The 21,371-nt window shown below is 37.2% G+C and overlaps 1 protein-coding gene and 1 long non-coding RNA gene across 6 annotated transcripts in view; one reads left to right on the top strand and one right to left on the bottom strand.

The window, feature by feature from the left end:
- Positions 1 to 21,371, top strand: part of Tsp66e (Tetraspanin 66E) — a 39,034-nt gene that overhangs the window by 2,749 nt on the left and 14,914 nt on the right. For all 4 annotated transcript variants that reach the window (XM_083087413.1, XM_083087416.1, XM_083087415.1 and 1 more), the window contains exons 2-7: positions 9,289 to 9,374; positions 10,669 to 10,767; positions 18,461 to 18,589; positions 20,137 to 20,211; positions 20,382 to 20,489; positions 21,100 to 21,273. In XM_083087413.1, coding sequence (XP_082943539.1) covers positions 9,315 to 9,374; positions 10,669 to 10,767; positions 18,461 to 18,589; positions 20,137 to 20,211; positions 20,382 to 20,489; positions 21,100 to 21,273 — 645 coding nt within the window. In that variant the 5' untranslated portion in view covers positions 9,289 to 9,314. The remainder of the gene's footprint in view (positions 1 to 9,288; positions 9,375 to 10,668; positions 10,768 to 18,460; positions 18,590 to 20,136; positions 20,212 to 20,381; positions 20,490 to 21,099; positions 21,274 to 21,371) is intronic.
- On the bottom strand, positions 4,604 to 5,526 carry LOC145963827 (uncharacterized). Of its 2 annotated transcripts, none has more exons than XR_014436258.1 (3): positions 5,257 to 5,526; positions 4,952 to 5,126; positions 4,604 to 4,883 (listed from the first exon to the last, which is right to left on the bottom strand). It is a non-coding gene; the product is annotated as an uncharacterized LOC145963827 (long non-coding RNA). The 2 variants fall into 2 exon arrangements; XR_014436259.1 differs by having other exon boundaries at positions 5,411 to 5,526.

Here is a 21,371-nt window from a genome sequence, read left to right as displayed (position 1 = left end):
ATCTCGGTTTTCATTTCGTTTTCATCGCGGGTGATGAAGGATCAGATGCCAATGTCGAAAATCACGCGCACCTTCCTTCGCATCACCTTGATATTTCCAGTAACATTTACTCGAACCGCTATAAACATCAAAGCTGCACGCACGGAAGAGGTCAAAATCCGTTATTAGCGGTTATTAGTCGAACGGAAACGGTCTATTCTGGCGCAATTTAAACCGCGTAGCCGCCAGATTATTCCTGTCAAAACAATTTCAATTATACACACCGTACACGCCAGGATGACTAGTATAAGTTTTGGGTCGGTTTGACACGCATCGATACCTTCCGACATATTGGACATATTCGAGAAGTCCATGAGAGATAATTCAATTATATTAGAGTCTCCTCTCCGTCGCCCGGAAATCTATTTCATCATAATCAGTCGCTTATATCGGATAATGCCTTAGCTATGTTTCACGCGATATTGCTTCATTTTTCATTTTTTCCATTTATTATTCCTGACTAGAAGCCATAATATGTATTAAATTTAAGTATTATTAATTTTTTAAGCATTTTTAATTGATTATTTCTTTTAATTATTATATTTTAAAATATAATTATTTATATATTATATATGTATATATACAGGGTGTTCGGAAATTCAACCGACAAATTTTCAGAGATTGTCGGGGGCACCATAAGAATCATTTTTTGCAAATGAACCTGGGATCGGAAACGTGTCATTACATCGCTACGGCATACGGAGTGTTCGAAAGAGTCGGGACCTCGAAATATCACAAAAAATAGAAGTTTTACAAAAAATTGTTTCAAACAAAAGTTGTAGGGTGTAAAAAGGTCTATTTACTGGCGCCATGTGTTTGACCTTGAATGGCGTCGCCAAGGTCACGACAAGGCCACCTTGAATTTTTGAAATGGAACCCTCCACTTTTTATTGCACATTCTTGTAGTCCTTCTCGAGACCTTTTCAAGGCACTAATTTTACCAACTTTAAGTAAGCCGTTTCGAAGTTATCGAGCTTTTCATGGTAAGATATCTCGCCCACGAAGGCAAGAGATCCAAACACAAATTCGATGAATTTCATTCTGAAAGTGCCTCTGTCAATCTTAACATTTCAAGTTCATTATTTCATCACAGTTACTTTCAAGGTCAATTTTAAGATTGACAGAGGCAGAAAAAACGTTTAATACAAAAGTTTCTTATTTTTTCATGTACAATTCGAATCTGTAATAAAAAGTACCATGTTCCTCTAAAAAAATTCAACTTCCGATCCGGATGGCGTATTTCCGGTCGGAATCAAAAGTTGAAAATATCACCATTTGATAGAGCGTATCCGATTTACTTAAAAATTGTTCGCGATTTTTGATAAAAGCCATTTATTTTCATTTTAAAAGGGGTGTACGGGTGGTCTGGGACACCCTGTATATTTGTAATTATTTATATATTTATTTATATTTTATTTATTTATATATTATTTAATCATTATATTTTTTAATAATTATTTATTCGGTCGGAGTCTTGACATTTGCCTGACGCGTGTGAAAGATTAATTGTAAGAAAATTAATAAATAATTCATTATACATGATATTAATCTATAATAATTTTGAACTTTACATTCTTTTAATCAACAATCTTATAATTCACGAAAATGTGTAGATTAAAAATACACCTAAATTATAGGTAATTGCCTATAAAGTTATAAAGATCTCAATGTTTTTTAACAAATGAAAAGTAGTGGCCGAGGAATCGAAAGAAAATGTGCGCTTCGCGAAAGCCGCTCTCTCTACTCGTTTGTCCAGTGGTAAATATTCTTGCGCGACATGATGTTACCCCTCTGCTAGAGACAGAGACAACCCTAATGGACGTTTCACAGGCCAAATCACCCCATCGCGCGCGCAGGGGGAAGAGAGATGCATAATGCCCTCACCGAGGGCAATGGCATCGCGAAGCATACCGCCTGTCGTTATGGTAACGTAAACCCACCACAAGTCGCTTTTCTTTCAGCATTGTGTCCATTGACCAACGCATTTATCCCTTTTCTTTTTTACCCCTACGCCTTCGATGCTCAATCATGTACGCCAAGGTGTGTGTTGCTACAACACCTTCACAAAACATTTATCGTTTCCGAAAGCTCTGTAATATCCTGTCAGTACCCTCTGTCCTCGCGTCCTATTTTTCTTTATCACCCTTATATATCAGGGTGCTAAACTATTATCACCTATTTTGACGAAAAGAAAATATTTGATTACAAAGATAGGTGAGGATAGTAGATGAAAGAAAAATTAAAATTGTAAAAAATTTATATTTTATAGTTGAGATATATCAGGGAGGACCGAAGATGTGAGATAAAGCAAGAGGTTTACTACTCAGTTTTCATTTTGCGAATTCTATTCTTGGTCGGAGAATATTATGGTTGTAAATACAAAGTGTTCAAAGCTTTGATATAAGTAAGCTACAAATGTTTGTAGAAGTTATTTGGTTTGGCAGAGAGCAGGTGAACGATGCTTTAGGGAAAAGAAGCGCCTAAAAAAATTGCGATAGCTCGTAAAGATTATAATTATCATTGGTATCTCAAGGCCTCTCGTAAATTTTTGATCTCTTCTTTTCAGAAAGCATAGATCTCGACTTTTGTTCCTCTTTTTTTAAAATGTTTTTCGATCCTAGCAATTTAATCATGATTCTTTTCTTATTTTGTTTAATCTTCTGAACTTCTTTAATCTTCCGATCTTCTTTTCTTTAATATGATCGAAGAAAGTTTGATATCACGTGAACAGCGCTAAAGTTTAAATACCTATGGAACTTAAATTTTGCTTCAGCATTATTATATTTTTTTATTGGAGAGATGAGAAGAAAGGCGTGAAAAAAATAATCGAACATCACCGATAAGTGCCTTTGAATGGCTGAAGGGAAGATCGATTAAACGAGTCCCGTTAAGCGAGCAGTTGCAGAGCTTCTCGTGTAGGGGGACGAAATTTCTCGAGCACAACCTGTTTCAGAGTGTTTCGTTCTCGTGGCATTTTGGAGGAAACTCTCGCATAGGATAACGAAAGATTCATCGACGCCTGTCGATTCATTCGCGATATTCGTCGATTATCATCCTCGCGTCATAAATGACGAAGAGAGAAAGGGTTACCGACCACGTTATCCTCTGTCACAACTGTCTTCCCATCCTCTCCCTCGCGGTACATCCGCATAAAAACCACATTCCGACCACCGAGTCTGCCCCGAGAGCCTTCTTAATGCTCCTCTTTTTTTTCACCGCCACTCCCGTTGCACCTGCTTGCACACGGGATGCATCTGCTCTCTCGACGCCGCATTCTTATTATATCTGATTCCCGGGGGAGGCTCTCTCGTGCATCACGCGCAACGTCCCACGGCGTAGCATCGCGGGAAATAAAGAATAGAGTCGCGTGAATTCCTCGGATAAAAGAGAGAGAGAGAAGATACGACAACACTTTTATGACAGATGATTATTTTCCCCTGTGGTCGAACGCGACCGAGATCATCAAACATGTTATTCGCGCCTTAAATATTTTTCGCGACCTGTCAACTTAATCGGCCATGAAGCAATTCGCGCTCGACGGAAATCAACTGAGCGCCTCGTGAAATAATCAGGAAGCTATTATAGCACCGGTTAACCGGAGCTGCCGAGAGTGTCTCGTTCGTTCGTTCCCTCTGTATCTCTCTACGGAAGATTTAGAATTCGTGTTCCGAATTGTACAAAATATTACCGATTAGCGAAAAGATGTAATCGCGAGCGTATAAAAGCAAATGCGATGCGATCGCGAATAATACAACAATCAGAGGTAATTTTCCACTGCGTTGACTGATTTTTATCTGTCACCGGGACACGCGATGGAATATAATATGTTAAGTATAAAAAGTTGAATGTGTTCGATCGCGTGCAATTGTACGATGAAATCTAGCTGTCTAGGGAAGAAAGCCAATTGTTAATTTTTTTTTTAATCTCTTATATAAAATGATGAGTGATATGCGTATACGACTAGACAATAATACGTAGGATCAATTGTCAAAAATTACACAGGTCTACAAGGTTTTGTTGTATTATAATAGGTTTGGGGTCGATCTGAGATCAGATTCGTAATCAGCGACCCCAAAAACCCATATATACAGTTTTCAGTCCAGGTTTTCAGGTTTATAGTTCAAAGTTTACAGGTTTAATGTGAATGCTCATGAGGTTGTTGGGCTATAACGGCGCAGGGTTTGGAATTCATCATGTCATCTTAAAATGGCCGTAACTTTGCAAGGAAAAATCGTAGATGACCATTCGACAGCTCATTTTGAAGGGAAAGAGTAGTACTAAATGATGCAATTAGAAGAAAAGAGCTAAAAAATTTTGTGCGTCCTGTACATAACCTCAAAAGTAGCCCAAAAAGCCATTTTTCGTGTATATAACCTCAAATATCTCAAAATCCTGACGTGATGGGCCAATTCTGACCTCGGATTCGGATTCTACGCAGAAAATTACTTCGGAAATGACCCCCGGCTGCCCAACAACAATCATGACCATTTTTTGTAGACCTGTGTTATTTATACGTATGTGTGAGTCAGGAAACGATTATTTTATCTTTAATTTAAAACTCTACTTTAAAATTTCACATTTAATGCTTCTTCTATATAAAATATATTCGACGCTTCCGAGTTGCTTCCTTTTTACATAACAGTTATATAACAAAAATAACATAATAACAACATTCAATTGCATTTTCTTCATACGCCGTACACCGGTTTTTACGATTCGATTACGTTAATTTCGTTTAATTGATCGGTTTATTACGATTTATTTATAGCGGGAGAAAAAAGATTCTGAATTTTTCCTCGTAGCATCGTAAATCGCATTCATAGTCGCAACGAGGAACCAGGAATCTGAAGAACAAAGGGCAGGTTTACACACTTGATCTACGAAGACGCGTTACGTGAACCCGCTTACGCACGGATGTCGTGTAGTACGTGTGTTGATTGCACGCTATGATGATTCGCCATTGTGTCGTGAGAGCGCTATAACAGCGTTCTCTTTTACACCCACGCATCCTCGGCGCGCATATCGTAATATTCGTGAGAATTTCTCCACCCATAACTCGCGTATCTTCATTTTCGTCCTTGTCACACCTTGAAGGAAATAGCATATTGGCTCCTTACGATCGAAATTAAACTTACGATCGGATAAATTAGCATTAAATATCATTCGAATGTTTAATTTCAACGCTTGTTGCACATGAAACAAAAAATCGGCGCATACGTAAATTACACTTATGATCGAAACGCGATCGCGTATTCGTGATTTTTGTCGAAACGTCAAAAGGTCGACCGAGGCAGTGGCATTTCGTTGCCGGTGAAAGCGCGGGTTACGAAGTCGCGTCGGGGAGACTTTTTTTTTTTATACGGAAACGCACACATGAATGAAAACGTGGCGCCGTGTAACGTGTATCGTTGCTTGGTTAAAGACCGAGAACGTGATGTCGATTCAAGGATTCAGTAAAATAATCGCGCGAGAGGAGTCAACGAGAGGACATCGTTTTCGCGCGAGAATCGATTATATTTCCGTATCAACGATTTTTCGAGAAAAACAAACGAGTTAGAGTGTCTTATTGATCTCTTTTTTTTTTTATTAAAGAACACGAAATAAAAATGGATTTAGTTCCGCTTTCTCGACGTGAATGATGACTCTTTTTGTGCAAAATTTGTTTCATTACGAAATTTATTTTCTCCTTTTTTCGCATAAATAAAAGATTCGCGTCAGGATAGTCCCATCAGAAACGTTCGGGAATCGTATAAATTCCTCGATTACAATTTAGCGAGTTCGTCTGAGATATGTGTATTTTAATAAACCTGTGAAACAAGCGAGTGCTTATGTGTATCTGGAAAACAAGACTGTTTTTTCCCGAGGATATAATGAAACATTTCTTTCTGGCATTCGTTGAAACGCACTGCAATAATAATTACGACCATAATATATGCAACGCCATCACTGATGGCCGTACATTAGCATGCATAGCGGGATCGGTTCGCCTTGAAATCTGGCGACGTAGTTCGCGGCGACGAAGCGAAACGTCAACGCGTGCCATTCACGGTGCATCGCGTGCCTATTGTGCACAGCTGATTATCTGGTCTCACAAAATTACGTCCCAGATTCGTCGCTTGCACTTTCGACTGTCCTATGAAAAATTAGGGAAATCGTGCTCGTCCGACGAACGGAGAAAGGCGGTACAACGTTGTTGAGATTCACTCGGATCCTTCGCGAGAAAGTCGCCGAGAGACACTCTATAGAGACATCCTGTTGATACTTTTTAACGTTTGATGAGCAGAGCTCGAAACGGCAAGCTTTAATTCAAGATCACATATGCAGCATGCATACGATATTAGCGCACATTTTACTTCCTGTCAGGAAAGGAGAGAAAAAGAGAGACGAGGATCGCACTTTGAGACGCGAGAGCCCTCAATTTTCGGATTAGTTAGATTGATTCAATTTTAAGTACACAATTTTAAATTCAATTTTTAAATAATTATAATAACTTTGTTCATAGATGCAAGTTTTTCCACGTTCGCTGTTAATTACGTTTCATAAATATTAACATTATCACGCTTCTGTGCACGTCAATCTATGTAATTGACCATTGTATGTCTCCTACATTGAACTTTTAACAACAGAAATGGGAGACATTATAAAAATATTGAATAAAAACATTGAGGCTCTCTGTTTTTTATTGCAACATTATATAGTATAACGTCAGAGAGATGAAAAGTCACGTGAATTTATTTTCTTTCTTTCCTTTACAGCTGATATAAGTCACGATCGGTTTTGATAAAATCCATTTTCATCGGGAATCTGGGACACACGTTCAGATTGAATTACTAATCAAGGAGACAATTAGGAAGAGAGTATATTCTTCTCAATCTGTACCATCTGAACGTGAGTGGTACGCGCGAGAAATTCAATTTACCTCGAGCTTTTTTCTTATATCTGATACGAAAAAAAAATATCAGCGATTTCTCGTCTCTGACGATCTCGCTATCCGGTATTGCTCGCGGTGATGAATCACGAGTGCCTCGAGAACACAAACTTGTAAATAGAAGAAAATGGTGCGCATCGAGGAGATGCAGCTTCTTGCGGTGCAAAGTCGGGAGAAGGGAGGAAGGAGGGGGGAAGAGCCAAGCGCGCGCTCGATCTCGCGCGAATCGACCCACTGACCTGGAACCCCAGCATCTCGCGCTATCTCGGATGATCCAATTTTCCGTCGTCTCGTTTTCCGTGTCGGGACGATTCGCACCTCCCCCCCCTCCGCCTCGGTAGTCATCGATTTCCGGGAGGCTCGGAGCTACGGTGCTCTCGATTTTCCCGGCGCTATCGTCCCTTTCCCGGGAGGTTTCCCTCTCCCTTCTCCCTCCTCCGTTCGCGGTTACACGTCGAAAATCGCCGATCTCGAATGGCCGAGACGAGCCATGTTTGTCGCGTCGAGGATTGCGAGGTCGCGGAAACTACGCGGGATGACGCGCGGCCCTCTCGGAGAACGAGGACCAGCGGTTGCTGGAGGTGCAGCAGCACCAGCAGCACCACCATCACCATCATCAGCAGCAGTTCTCGCAGTCGATACCGCCGCTGCGCCGAAGCAATGCGAGACGACAGGGGGGATGCACGGAGTTCTCGTGTAGCAACGAGAACCGTGCTCTGGATATTCGATATTGGGTCGCTTGATCAAGCCTCTCCTTCTTTCCACCTTGCTGATCCGTGGTCGACTCGAATTCGAGTAGAACGGAAGTCCCTCGACGATCTAACGCTTACTTTCGCCCGCGAAATGAGATCGTCGCATTTTAATTTCCAGCAGAATACCCTATAATAAAATGGAGATTCGATAAGCAACATCTCCGCAGCGCTTTTAATTACAATCTTTACGAAGTAGAAAGAATCTTTGGAAAATCATGAGGAAGTTTAAAGCTGAACAGAGATCTGTAACTAGAGTCAAAGATGTCGATTGTCAGAATCGTCTTAATTCGCGAAGAAAAAAAACATCCTTGAGACTGATTGGCAACTCTAGCTCTCTGTGGCTCTAATTCGGACAATTCTCCCTCCTCTTTATTTTCCGCCCACAATGTGCGACGATACGTTTGTCTACGTTTGTGCGCTCGCCTACGCTAATTAGTCACTTGTCGGGTGTTGTTTGTCTGTCGCAAAATCGGCTTCGTATCGAAACATACATCGATGACAAGTGGGTTTAAATGCATTTTTTTGCATCGTTTATTCTTAGCTGTGTTCCAGTAGCGAGCTCTGTAATTGTAGTTTGACCACTTCCTTTCTCTTTTCCTTTATCTCTTTCTTTCTCTTTCTCTTTCTCTCTCTTTCTCTCATCTCTCGTCCTTTTTCTTCTTACTTTGAAAATATGCTAACGTAACTATTGTTATTAGGAATCTCTTTAATTATATATTATTGTATATACATTAAAAATTTATAAATTATACAAGGTGTACCAGACTTAACGAATCAGCCGTTATTGGTAGATTCCTGAGATCATTTGGAGACGAAAATTCTAATACCAAAATGTTGAGGAAGACTTCATAAAAATTTCCAAACTACTGACTACTGTTGCATGGAAAACACAATCGCGCTCACTGCAGAATTCTATTTTTTATTTTATATTCATCTCTCTATCGATATCGATATTATCGCTGTACGCGGACCCCTTAATGCGCTATGTCCCTGAGCATAGGAGAACGTAACGCGCCGATTGTTAATCTTTAATCTTTTGTAGTGCCGAAACTACATCTTCCTCAACATTTTGGTATTAAGATTTTCGTTTCCAAATAATCTCAGGAATCTACCATTAACGACTGATTCGTTAAGTCTGGGACACTCTGTATATACGTAAAATATGTCTCTTAGCAAAGTGTTTTTCATCTATAAATCCTCTGATCAATTTTCAGTCAACTCCCTTAGCGAGAAATCTCGAGGTTTTTTCCTTTTTTTTCAATTTTTTGCTAAATATCCCCAATCTTTAAATTATAAATCTATCAAAATAAAGTTTACCCGAAACTAAATGTGTTGAATAAGACTCTCTTTTTTATTTTCTTACATTTTTAAAATTCTATTGCCGAAAAGCCGCTCGATTCCAATCACTGCCTTAGCTGTCACTAATGTCATTAGTGACTCAATTAACTATCTCTCGATGTTTGTATTTAAAGAGAAACTGGCTTCAAGTTGATCGAGGAAACTGTAAGTGAAAAAGACGATTTCGACATGTCTACATGTATAATTAACGAACATATTAATTTGTTACAGGTGCAGTCGAGAAATTTGCTGCGAAAATGAGTTGCGCGTCGCAGTGCGCCAAGTACTTTCTCTGCTTCTTCAACTTTATATTCTTCGTAAGTATACGCGGAGTTTCCGCATAATAATAGCAATCTGAACCGGAGTCTGCATTTCCTGCGTCTGCACTTTGCGAGACGTCGCGATCGCGCGGTTGATAATTCATCAACGTCGCAACCAGCCACGATCACATAATTGCACTTCGCTCGAACCCTCGCCTCGCTTTGGGGACCACCACGTTGAAACACATTTCTCACTCGTTTCATGCATATGAGCAAATTATATACGTGTATGCTGATAAGACACGAACATCTCGAACTATGGGAGCGTTAACGTTGCGAGAAAAATTGCGATCTTTCTCGCGACGAAAGAGTACAGTTGTACAATTCTATACAGGGTGTTTGCTTCCTGGAAAACATGGAAAGCTTGGATTTTTCAAGGATTTCTTTCTTATACCTGGAAAAATCAGAAAAATTCTCATGAAATTCTATTGGAGCTCAGGAAATTTCTTTAAAGAATCCTCCCTTTGATCATTTTGCTACATTTTATATCGTAAACAGTTGGCAACTCAAGTGAATTACGTGTTTAAAATATATTATGAGTATGTATCTATGTTTGTTTATAATATATATTCAATGTTTTAACTAAATATTGAAATACATGTTTTTTATTGTAATTTTTAGTAATAAAAAAAATGAAAATTTTATGCAAATGAGAAATGCTTATCTTGAAAGTTATTCAATTTTGTTTAGATATTTCATATTTACAAATTTAATATTTGAAGCTTAAGAGAATGTATTTTTCCTTTGTACAAGTGAAAAACATTATAAAACGCATACAATAAAAAAATTATTTAGAAAGTTGCATCAAAAAAATCTCTAAAATAAAATTTCTTTGCCTGGAATTTTGAACAAAAATACCTTGAAGATCAGGGAATTTTCAGGGAATTTTTTTTACAAAATTTGAGTAGATACCCTAGAAAAATTCTCCTAACAAAAAAAACATAATCGTTTCAATTTATATGCTGTTACGGTGCACGATTCTTGGTTTCTTACCACAGTTCTTGGTCTCTATCTTATAACATCAAAAGCGAACGTGAAAATAAAGTTTAGTTTCGAGGCGAGGTATCTGCTCGCGTGTTCGACAATGATTGACAAAACATGTCGAAGATTTTCCTCTCTTTACTGTACCCTTTATTGGGACAAATAGATGTATAATTTAATGTGCCCGCATGCGATCGCAAGTGAAAAGTAGCCAAGCCCACACTTCGAGTTCTGGGCCGCTTCCTTTGGTCAACCTTGAAGTCCACGAAGCAGAACGGAGATGTACAACGAGGTGCTTCGTATTTTGCAGGTCGCCGGAGGAGTGGCACTGACTGTCGGTATCTGGCTTTTCGCTGACAGGAGCTCGTTCACCAATCTCATCGGGAAGCTCGATCAATCCGACATCCTGGTAAGAATATGAACAAACAAATTAATTAATAATAAAAAATGATATTTTCGCGCGTCAAATACGTATTTTTCCGACCTGATTCCCTAAAAATCGCCCTATAATTCACGCAGCACCACCTGTTTGTGTAGTCGTATGGCAAATTGGCCAAGCACCAAAATAATACAAGCGTTCATCTTACAAATGCGTAGAAACATCCGCCCAACCCGTACCCGGCGAAGCCAAGAACTCGTTGATTTAACTTTAATTTAATTGGTCGTAAAACACACGAAGTATTTCGCAAGATTGTGATCAAAGAGGATATATATGGTCTTTCAATATCTTGAGGAAACCGGACAATTCTCAGCGAAAATACCGGTTCGTCTAACGAACGTTTCGTTGTGTTAGATTCCTGCTGTAGTCTTTACGAGCGCTTCTCTACCGCTTTCTTATTCAGGTAGGATCGCAATAATTTCCGTGACCGGCGACGTGTCATGAAATCCAGACGGGACAAATTTCAGACGGAAAGCATTTAATTAAGCGTCTCGTTTTCAAAAACTAAGAATTCTGTCGACAATTTTAATTGGACTCGCGAATATTAATTTGCTTTGCTAATTTTATTGCCGGTTTTCGAGATTGCTTCACGACTCGTTGCTTCTCTCGTGAAAGAAAGAATTCCCGAGCAGGTCCTAGGCTTCCCTTCCTCACTAGGATATGTTAGAAGGAAAATGGCTCGCACGTATCCTTATAACTGGCTATTTATACTGCTCCAAGTTTCTCTTGCGCAATCATGGTAATTATGTCGTAAGTTTGTTATGCAATTTCGAGGTAGGTGCAACAAGAAAGTTTTACTTGAACGAGACTGGATTTGGTGTTCCTGATACACGCGCGATTATCAGTCAGGAAAAATATCTCTCTTTCACATTTAACTTGTATATTTTCACGCGTACACTGAGAAAAATCGTTTGATTGTAGCAACAACACGTATATGATTGAAGGCATTTTGGTTAAATCTAACAAGAATTTCTAGTTATGATAAGACTCGATTTTCTATAACTAGAATGTTTAATAGATTTTACTATAAGGATTTGGTTAGTATTTTCTGGTTGGATCTATAAAATTTCTTGTTACATTAACTTCTTTGCTTGCCGCTAGGCGGCGAGCCACTCTTAACTTAACTCGTATTCAATATTTGCCATGAAATGTATATAAAGAACTAGTATTAACATTAAATCCAAAGTATATTTTTTTTCTCTTACGAGCAGTAGTGCCAGAAAGAGGACGCTAGCTCTCTGATTGTGTGTGTTTGAGCTGCATCCTCTTCTTGCATCACTGTTTATCAGTTTAATTTCTAACAACAAACTGAATTTAAAATAATTTATTCAATAATCTGGATTGAATTTATCCAATAATCTTGTTGGAATTCAGAATATTAAACAGACTTTTGAAATTAGGTGGAAAAAATTTTAGACGACTTGGTGCTGAGTTTAGTATTATTAACGAGAAAATTTGGTAAATTTAACAGGAAGAAATTAATCAGATTCATCTGGTAATTCCTACAAGAATTTTGGTTCGTCCATTTTCCAACAGACATACTGGTTGAATCTACCAGAATTCTAAATTAGAATTTCTGATTAATGCAACCAGATTTTTTCTCCGTGTACGATACGATAAGTAAATTATTCTTGACGCTTCCTTTTGCCGATAAATTCCTTTCGTTAGCATTCAAACTATCTTTATACTAACGTGACTTATTCATTAACAAGCCCGTGTGAAATGCAGATGTGTAACAAGATATGTGCGACGTACATACATATGTACGTATTGTAATATAATACCATTGTCTGTATTATCGATACATCGCTATGACACGCGCGTATTAACGTGATTTTTCTATAATATGTCCTTGAAATGAACATGCAAAGCGAAGGAATACGCTTCGCCGATTCCTTTCATAGATTTTTTTATTTCTCTCGAATTTTTCTTCAAAAGATAAATCTCTTATATAAATCGAATGAGAATAAACAAGTGGCATTTCCAAGCTTTCGACGAAAGTCTCAAAATTTCTATCGAGAAACTAGTTTTAGGTCAGCTTGCCGGACATGAACACTCATTTTTTTCTTCAGAAAGATGCCAAATGCACAATAAAATATTTAACAGTCATAACACATGTACTTATTAGGCTTTTCTTGACCGCAAGTCGCGCAAGAGATACGAGATAATCTTACGTTTAACGAGGTGCTTGACTCTATAAGCTGCGAGGAGAAAAGGCATAAAAAGAGCGACCTTAAAGACCGTCACGATTAATGAGAACAATAGAGGATAGTATACTTCCTTCGCATAATTACTACTGCACGCTTCTTTCCTTCGTCCTGCGCATCTAATCATCTTTTATTGGCGACATCACGCGCCTATTTTGCCTCTCGGTTCTTATAGCATTCTCGTAAAAAGAAGAGGGATTACACGAATTTTGATGAAATTAAATGTGTCTTGTTTAATACGGAAGGTGTCTATAAAAAATGGGAATTCGTACAAAGATGTTCTAAAAGCAAGTAAAACAAATAGGATCCTTTTTACACAGTAATCTTTTATGCCGACAGATGTAGACGTAGACATAGCGTAAAAAAGTGTATGCGCTGTTAATTATTATAATTAGAGAATGACCCATCGTGACGTGCGCTTTCTAATCCGCTGCACCTCTGCTTCGAGTCTCCTTATCACTAGGTAATTAATGTTTATTCTGTTAGTTTCACTTTATCTCGAATCTTGATTACGACGGTTGTTCTGGATTCTAAGACACAAAAAAATAACGAGCATTTTAGATTTCATTTACACGCGTTGTTTGTATTCTGAGACAATTTGACACGTTTGAGAATTTATTATATATAATATTTATTATACAGGGCGTTTCTTAATAAGTTCGAAAAATTTTAGATGATTCTTTGTCGAAAATTAAGGGGAGTTTTTCATATAAACATATACTCCTACATCCCTCTCTGTGGAGTTACACTCCTCCAAAAATGGGGGTAAAAATTAGGTTTTTATTTTTTCCTCAAATTTGAAACAAGTTAAAGAAATGAAATTAGGTAGATATTTTCTACTAGTAAAAAGGTTATTTATTAATATTTTTTTCAGCCTCCCGTATTGTTATAAGGGGATGAAACTAGCAACCCCTATTCAATTTTTTATTAAAACTGTTTAATGGGCCGGAATATGATAATCTAAAAATATGCAAAAAGTTTGATTTATTTAGAAACTTTTTTATTTCTTTTATTTTTTCATAAAATCAAGTTTTCAAGAAAAAAATAAAATACATTATCGTGCACAGCATGATAAATAGCATAGGTTTCGAATTATGAAAAGTTAAGTTTTAAAATAAAAATAAAATTAGAGTAAATGTTGAGAAAATTGGAACAAAAACAAAATTATAATAAAAACCTAAAAACCTAAAAAATAAAAACCTAATTTTTACCCTTATTTTTGAAGGAGTGTAACTCCACAGGGAGGGATCTGGAGTATATGTTTATATGGAAAACCCCTCTTAATTTTCGACAAAGAATCATCTAAAATTTTTCGAACTTATTAAGAAACACTCTATATATATATATATATATATATATATATATATATATATATATATATATATATATATATATATATATATATATATAATATCTTCTTTCTATTTAAATTTCGGCAAATGTCTTAACATATGATTCATATTCTTGATTTTTACACCTTGACCAGTGAATGATAAGAAAAATCTGACTGGCAGATTGTTTTCACGCGCAACGTGATGTGCTACGTAGGTAGACAGCAATGCTATGGACAGGGAGAAACGTAATTATCGGTACTTGGCCGCTGATGAGATGATTGGTTGTCACATTAGCGGAACGTGTGGGAGGATCGGGGTGATCTCCATCGCGGATTCGTGGTTCATAGTCACTGCTGGACAAATGTAGAGGCCAAAGCTCTCGAACAATTTTACGTTTCTTCTCAGATATTCACGAATATCGAGGGGCCATTGTCTGAAAATATTATTTTTTATATTCACATCATCGTACATTGCTCAGGACGGACGATGGCGAAGCTAGATAGCGGAACGCGACGAAGAAAAGTAAAAGTGCCGCTTTCGTTTTTCATATATTTCGCGCAAGCGGCGAAAGGATAACGCACATTTCCTTATGATAAATTAAATTATTAGAATGATAAATATCCACTTAAATATATTTACGCGATACATGTATAAAGTTCTTTTGAATTTCTTGTAATTTGTGATGCTATTAAATGTAACGTAGAAAAAAAATTAATACAATTAGTATTACTCGCGCATTATTAGTAAAGGTTCTTAGAAAGTTGCTTCTAATGACTTCTAATCGGAGACAGACTATAACTCGTAACTGTTGTCTCTTTTAGAAACTCCTCGCGAATAGAATTCTCGATTAAAAATGAAGTAAGCTAGTTGCTTAAGATGTTGAGGCTTATCTAACCGTCAGCCTGTTGATTGCTCAAGATGTCGAGCCTTAACCAGCCTGATAGTTGCTTATCTTCGGAGATAACTTATTAGGCCAACTAAAAGCTAGAGTTTTCGTGAAGTAAAAAAATTGATTTAAACTTGAAGCAAGGAACTTTTAAAGTTCAAAAGGAAAGTTCGTTTATAGAAAAAATATACAGACTTTGTAGAGAGAATAGTTAACATGAGTGGAAACAAACGGACGTGAAACTGCAAAGGCGAAAGACGATTAAGTGCTTCATCCTCGAGTAGCACGACTTAGCGAGAGATAGTGCATTGTCGTTTACATTTCCTCGACAACTCGACTCCACTTCCTTTCGCGTCTCTCGTCGTCGTTGAAATTCAACGGACCGTCTCCGATTTATGATATCCACTATTAATTGCTGCCTCGATAAAGAACCAGACCAATAGTAACAGTAACAGTCTTGTGCGATTGATTATGCGTCAGGTAACATCGGTATGGGCTAAGGACGATGATAACATACTTCCGAGACGAATTGGACTCGAAATTAGAAAGGAAAATTTCTCTTGTGAACGAGACAATTCCGAGTACTTGGCTCTCACATGTAGAGAAAGAGAGAACCTTTTTCCATCAAATAGTGTAAGCAAGGAATTTAGGACGTACGCCATCGGCTCCAGAAAATGCATTAACTCACTGACGCACGCGCAACGCACATCTACGTACTGCAAATGCGTAAAATTGGGTCATTTCGGAGCGACGTGCACAGCTCGTGCGCGACGAGTTACAGAAATTCGACTGGAGAGAGAAACACCCTGTAGGTTTAACAGACCTTTATGACATGTTGGAGAGAATCATACAGTTTTAAACTGATAACCCAGTAAACACAAAGTAACAGTAATATAACATTAATGTTATAATTTTCCACTCAACAATGTAACTATTATGTACATGTTACATTGCAGTTACATTGTTGAGTGGGGAATTATAACATTGATGTTATATTACTGTTACTTTTCTTTGTGTTTACTGGGAGAGTACGTTTCGACTCGAATTCTGTGCTGTATCGTTTATCATTTCGCCGCGGTTGTTTTTCGATCAATCTGGCGGAACAAGTTGGTGAAACCGAACACGAGATACCCTTATTAGTCCTTTCACCTGATGACCTGATTTTTCGCGGCACGCTTCGTGGCGTGCTGGTATACTAGTGGTCGTTCAATAAAACGCGCCTATACCGGCGTCGAACTAAAAATACTTTATATCCGTTCAACAGGTGTTCGAGATAAGAACGTCAACGTACTTACGAAGTAATCTTGTACAGACAGATACAATGTCAGCGGATTGCTCGTTCCTGCGAACATAAAACAATGCTTGATTGAATCATGATTGTCTCATCTAACAGCACAAGGCGTAATGCTATGAAGGTGCTTATTTTCGCGTTATATCTCGAATGATTTCATGAGAGGACGAGATAGCGGAACGATTAGTTTACGACTCGAGGCTCACACTCGAGTCGTTAATTAATTGAAAAAAGTACGGTTATCGAGATAAATTTTTCGAATCTTCAAGAATCCTCTCGGGGGTGGACTTTCGCATGAATAGATGGCGACCGAGAAAACACTTTTTTGCGATTTCTAATTTTTACAAATGTCATTCATATCGGGATGAACCCTCGAGTCCAGCAAACATCGGCAGATGCGCGTTTCTCGTCGACGCTTCGCATAAAGGACCGTCTATGCTGGCAACTCTGTTGATCTGCCTCGTGAAACTCGATATCCATCATATACGACGGAGACGACAGTTCGCATATAGCGAGCTTATAAGTATTCTAAGTACCCCTCGCGAGCCATTATGTCATCCTCTTATATCGAGCGTGTTTTGTAACGATGTACAATACTCGCATGGATATTCGACGATGAGTCGAGCTAACTTAATAATTGTTTGCGACTTACATAGCATTAGCTTTAATGAGCATCTGCATACTTTATGTACCTAACAATAAATATACACCAATATACATAAGAATGATACAGCGATTAGCGACAGAGTGTACTATTGATATCTTAATTTTATGGAAATGGAGCTATAATCGTTGCACAGAGTTTGCAGAGATTAAGTTTTCACAAGTGAATTATTCAAGGAGTTACATAAACACTTCATTTGTAAAGTACAAAACGGGGAATCTAGTGCCCAATAAGCGATCATAAATCTTTTACGATATATCTAAATGATAAGAAAAATTCTAAGTGGCTGCGTAAAATTCTCAAGAAATTGATAAGAGAAAGAGAGATCTCTTTCATTTTCATAATTCATGTTTTTGCAATCCCTAATTTAAAGAGAATTTATCTCACTGAGAATTTATATTCCTTATTACTACGTATGTACATAAGTGATTTTAGTGAATTTTCGTATTGTGATAAATGTACATGACTTTTCGATAAGAGTTTATCAAGTTATACACTGAGAAAAAAATCTGGTTGCATTAATTAGAATTCTGGTAGATTCAACCAGTATGTCTGTTGGAAAATGGACGAATCAGAATTTTTGTAGGAATTACCAGATGAATCTGATTAATTTCTTCCTGTTAAATTTACCAAATTTTCTCGTTAATAATACTAAACTCACCAGCACCAAGTCGTCTAAAATTTTTTCCATCTAATTTCAAAAGTCTGTTTAATATTCTGAATTCCAACAAGATTATTGGATAAATTCAATCCAGATTATTGAATAAATTATTTTAAATTCAGTTTGTTAGAAATTAAACTGATAAACAGTGATGCAAGAAGAGGATGCTCAAACACTCACAGAGAGCTAGCGTCCTTTTTCTGGCACTACTGCTCGTAAGAGAAAAAAAATATACTTTGGATTTAATGTTAATACTAGTTCTTTATATACATTTCATGGCAAATATTGAATACGAGTTAAGTTAAGAGTGGGTCGTCGCCTAGTGGCAAGCAAAGAAGTTAATGTAACAAGAAATTTTATAGATTCAACCAGAAAATACTAACCAAATCCTTATAGTAAAATCTATTAAACGTTCTAGTTATAAAAAATCGAGTCTTATCATGATAACTAGAAATTCTTGTTTGATTTAACCAAAATGCCTTCAATCATATACGTCTTGTTGGTACAATCAAACGATTTTTCTCAGTATACACGGCGATCTTACATCTCGGACATTCAATGATGAATATTTATTGAAAGTTCGATTTGAATTCTCTCATCGTATCTTCCCTCTTTTGCAGAACAAAACAGATGCCGATGTTATCAGCATGACAGCCTACATTCTTATCGTAGCCGGTGCTCTTACGTTCATCGTCAGTTTCCTTGGGTATTGCGGTGCCATGTTCGAGTCTAGATGTCTTCTCTGCGTCGTAAGTCCGTTCTAATAAAGCTTGCTTCATTCAAAATTCTCGACGTGATGTTTATATATTCTGAAATGATTAGATAAAGATTAGAAAAACAGATTCGCAAAATATGGAGCAAAACGAAAGTACAAGTAAGCTGTCGAAGTTTAAGCATTCATTAATGTACATTTTTTTGTATATTACATTAAGAATATATTATGCATATTTTAATATACAAATAATTTTGCATCAACGGAAGTGTGTAAATACATATATCTTATGATAAACGCGCGATATCGACAAGAAAATTCTAGAGTATTACATATCAATATTTTGATAAAATATTATTATGATCGAAACTCTTAAGTTTCAGTCAAAGATCACAGCTTATTGAAAATGGCACATGTATGAGGTATGAACAAAAAGTTTGTGCACTGAATTTTTTTCTCGCTTCTATGGTGGTTTGGCATCTAGGGGGAAGTTTTGCGAGTAATGCAATTTAGCTCACTATCGAGTGCGTATTTTTTTGCGCCAGTTACTTTTTTGTGAAGGCAGCTTTTTTGCGCGGTCGAAATGGACCGAGATGTTTTAATCGAGCAAAGAGCCAACATCAAATTTCTCGTGAAACTCGATAAAAGCGGGCCAAAAATTCTTCAAATGTTAGAAACTGTGTAAGCGGAATCTGCCATGAAGCGTAGAACTGTATATAGGTGAACCGGTTTAAGGAAAGGAGACCGCGATGACACGCGAGAGTCACCCTTCAACGTCACGTGTTGATGAAAACATTCAACGTGTTCACGATTTGGTGATGTCAGACTGTCGCATTGCTACTAGAATGATTGCTGCTGAGCTGGGAATTAGTAAAGGTAGTGTTCAAATAATTTTAAAAGAAGATTTAAACATGTGGAAGCTGCGCAAAAGTCGTTCCGAAAGTTTTGACTCAGGAGTAAAAATAACGACGTATTGCTTGTTGCCAAGATTGGATGGAGAATGAAGAGGATTTGAATTTCTTGCAAAGGGTGATAACTGGAGATGAATCATGGATTTAAGAGTATGATCCGGAAACAAAAAGGCAGAGAGAAGAATGGAAACATGTTGGTTCGCAAGAATCCTTCAAAAATCAAGACTATACTCATTGTTTTTCTTATATTCGAGGAGTACATTTTGGGGATGTGGAGAGCATGAAACGAGGCTCCTGAAGGACCTAACTTTGCAAGACATGCAATACTGTTTTCAACAATGGAAAAAGCGTTGGGCCAAGTGCATTCGATCGGGGGAAGAGTACTTTGAGAGTGATCCCGTTCTGGAATAATTAAAATTAGATTTTTGATGAGCTCAGTGTACGAACTTTTTGTTCACACCTCGTAATGCTGTTTAATAATGCAAGATTCTCGCCTTTTCTCTCATTCGTGATATGATAGCGAAAATAGAAGAGAGTGATTTTGCATAAAAATGTATGTAAAAAATGTAAAATATTTGTTTAACGATGCTTTTTCGAGAGAATCAAATTTCGTGCCTGAATCAATTTCATTTTACGTTCGGATTTTTAATTTTTTAATGTGGTATGATTACAGTACGGCATTCTAATCTTGCTGGTTTTAGTCCTGGAGTGTGTGGTGGTTGGACTAGCTTTTGGACTTAAAGGAGACGTGCGTATCAATATAATTTTCCCGTTTTCTTGCACAAATGCGCTTCCACCTGGTAAAATCACAAGTTCGATTAATTATCGAGCAATTACGATAACCAGTGCGGATTGAATGAGTGACGATCACAGATACATAGACATTAAGGCTCGCTTTAATATGAAATTTAAATATAGGCCGAGAAAGGTATGCAGAGCTTCTTGAAGTCGACCATCAAATATTATGCGACCACCGCTGATAAAGCTGAAACAGTGACAGTCGCGTGGGACGGTATTATGAGCCAGGTAAAGATACCAATTATTATTTAATGAGTGCTTAATCAGTTAATTATCATTGATTAATGATAATCAATTAACTTTGAGCGACGAGTTGAATTAATTGGTACATCGATTCTTCCGGATTTCATTTATCTTGCATGTATAAGCGCGATTAATTGGCTAAAGCGGTTCGCTAACTGTACTGCGTTTCGGTATAAGTGAAAGTCGACAATATTACTCATATTAGTGAGCCATCGCGTTCACTATCCTATCACTTTGCAGTAAAATTACAAACTTATTTTAAATTTATCTATAAATTATGGAAAAAATGCGTAGAAAGTGTCACTTTATACTATTTTAAAATTCATCAAAAATCGATACTTAGAAGAATATTATTTATCCATTAGTTTAATAGGGCTTTCGTGCCATTAATTAGCTAGCATAAGTCATATAAGGAGCAATAATAGTTTATCTAATTATTCACTTGTTCAATTATTTAATTTATGAATATATAATATACTTTCTCTGCGTTTATTTTTATTACAATAAACAAAAAATAATATACTTCGTTTGTATAATGATCAACGACACATGATAGCAGATAAGCATTATTTGATATTAATGGAAATATTTTCAGCTTCATTGTTGCGGCGTGGAAAGTTATCGGGACTTCAGCGAAAATACGAATCTGACTGCAACCGGAAAATTGATTCCCGAAGCCTGCTGTATAAAAATGAGTGAAGGATCTAACGTTCTGAAGGATCCCTCGTGTCCAATTAGTCCTACCACTTCCAATTCGTACTATCTAACGGTAAATTGAGTTTATTATTACTTATTATTATTATTATTACTTTACTGACCTTTCCTTTATTATTCGGTGTATTCAAAACTGAGAGTAGAATCATCCAA

This window comes from Camponotus vicinus, unplaced genomic scaffold, assembly GCF_025532165.1.
Source record: "Camponotus vicinus isolate PSW18456_S1 unplaced genomic scaffold, iyCamVici1.0 SCAF_13, whole genome shotgun sequence".
NCBI classification, from domain to species: Eukaryota; Metazoa; Arthropoda; class Insecta; order Hymenoptera; family Formicidae; genus Camponotus; species Camponotus vicinus.
This window is presented reverse-complemented; position numbering and strand designations above follow the sequence as displayed.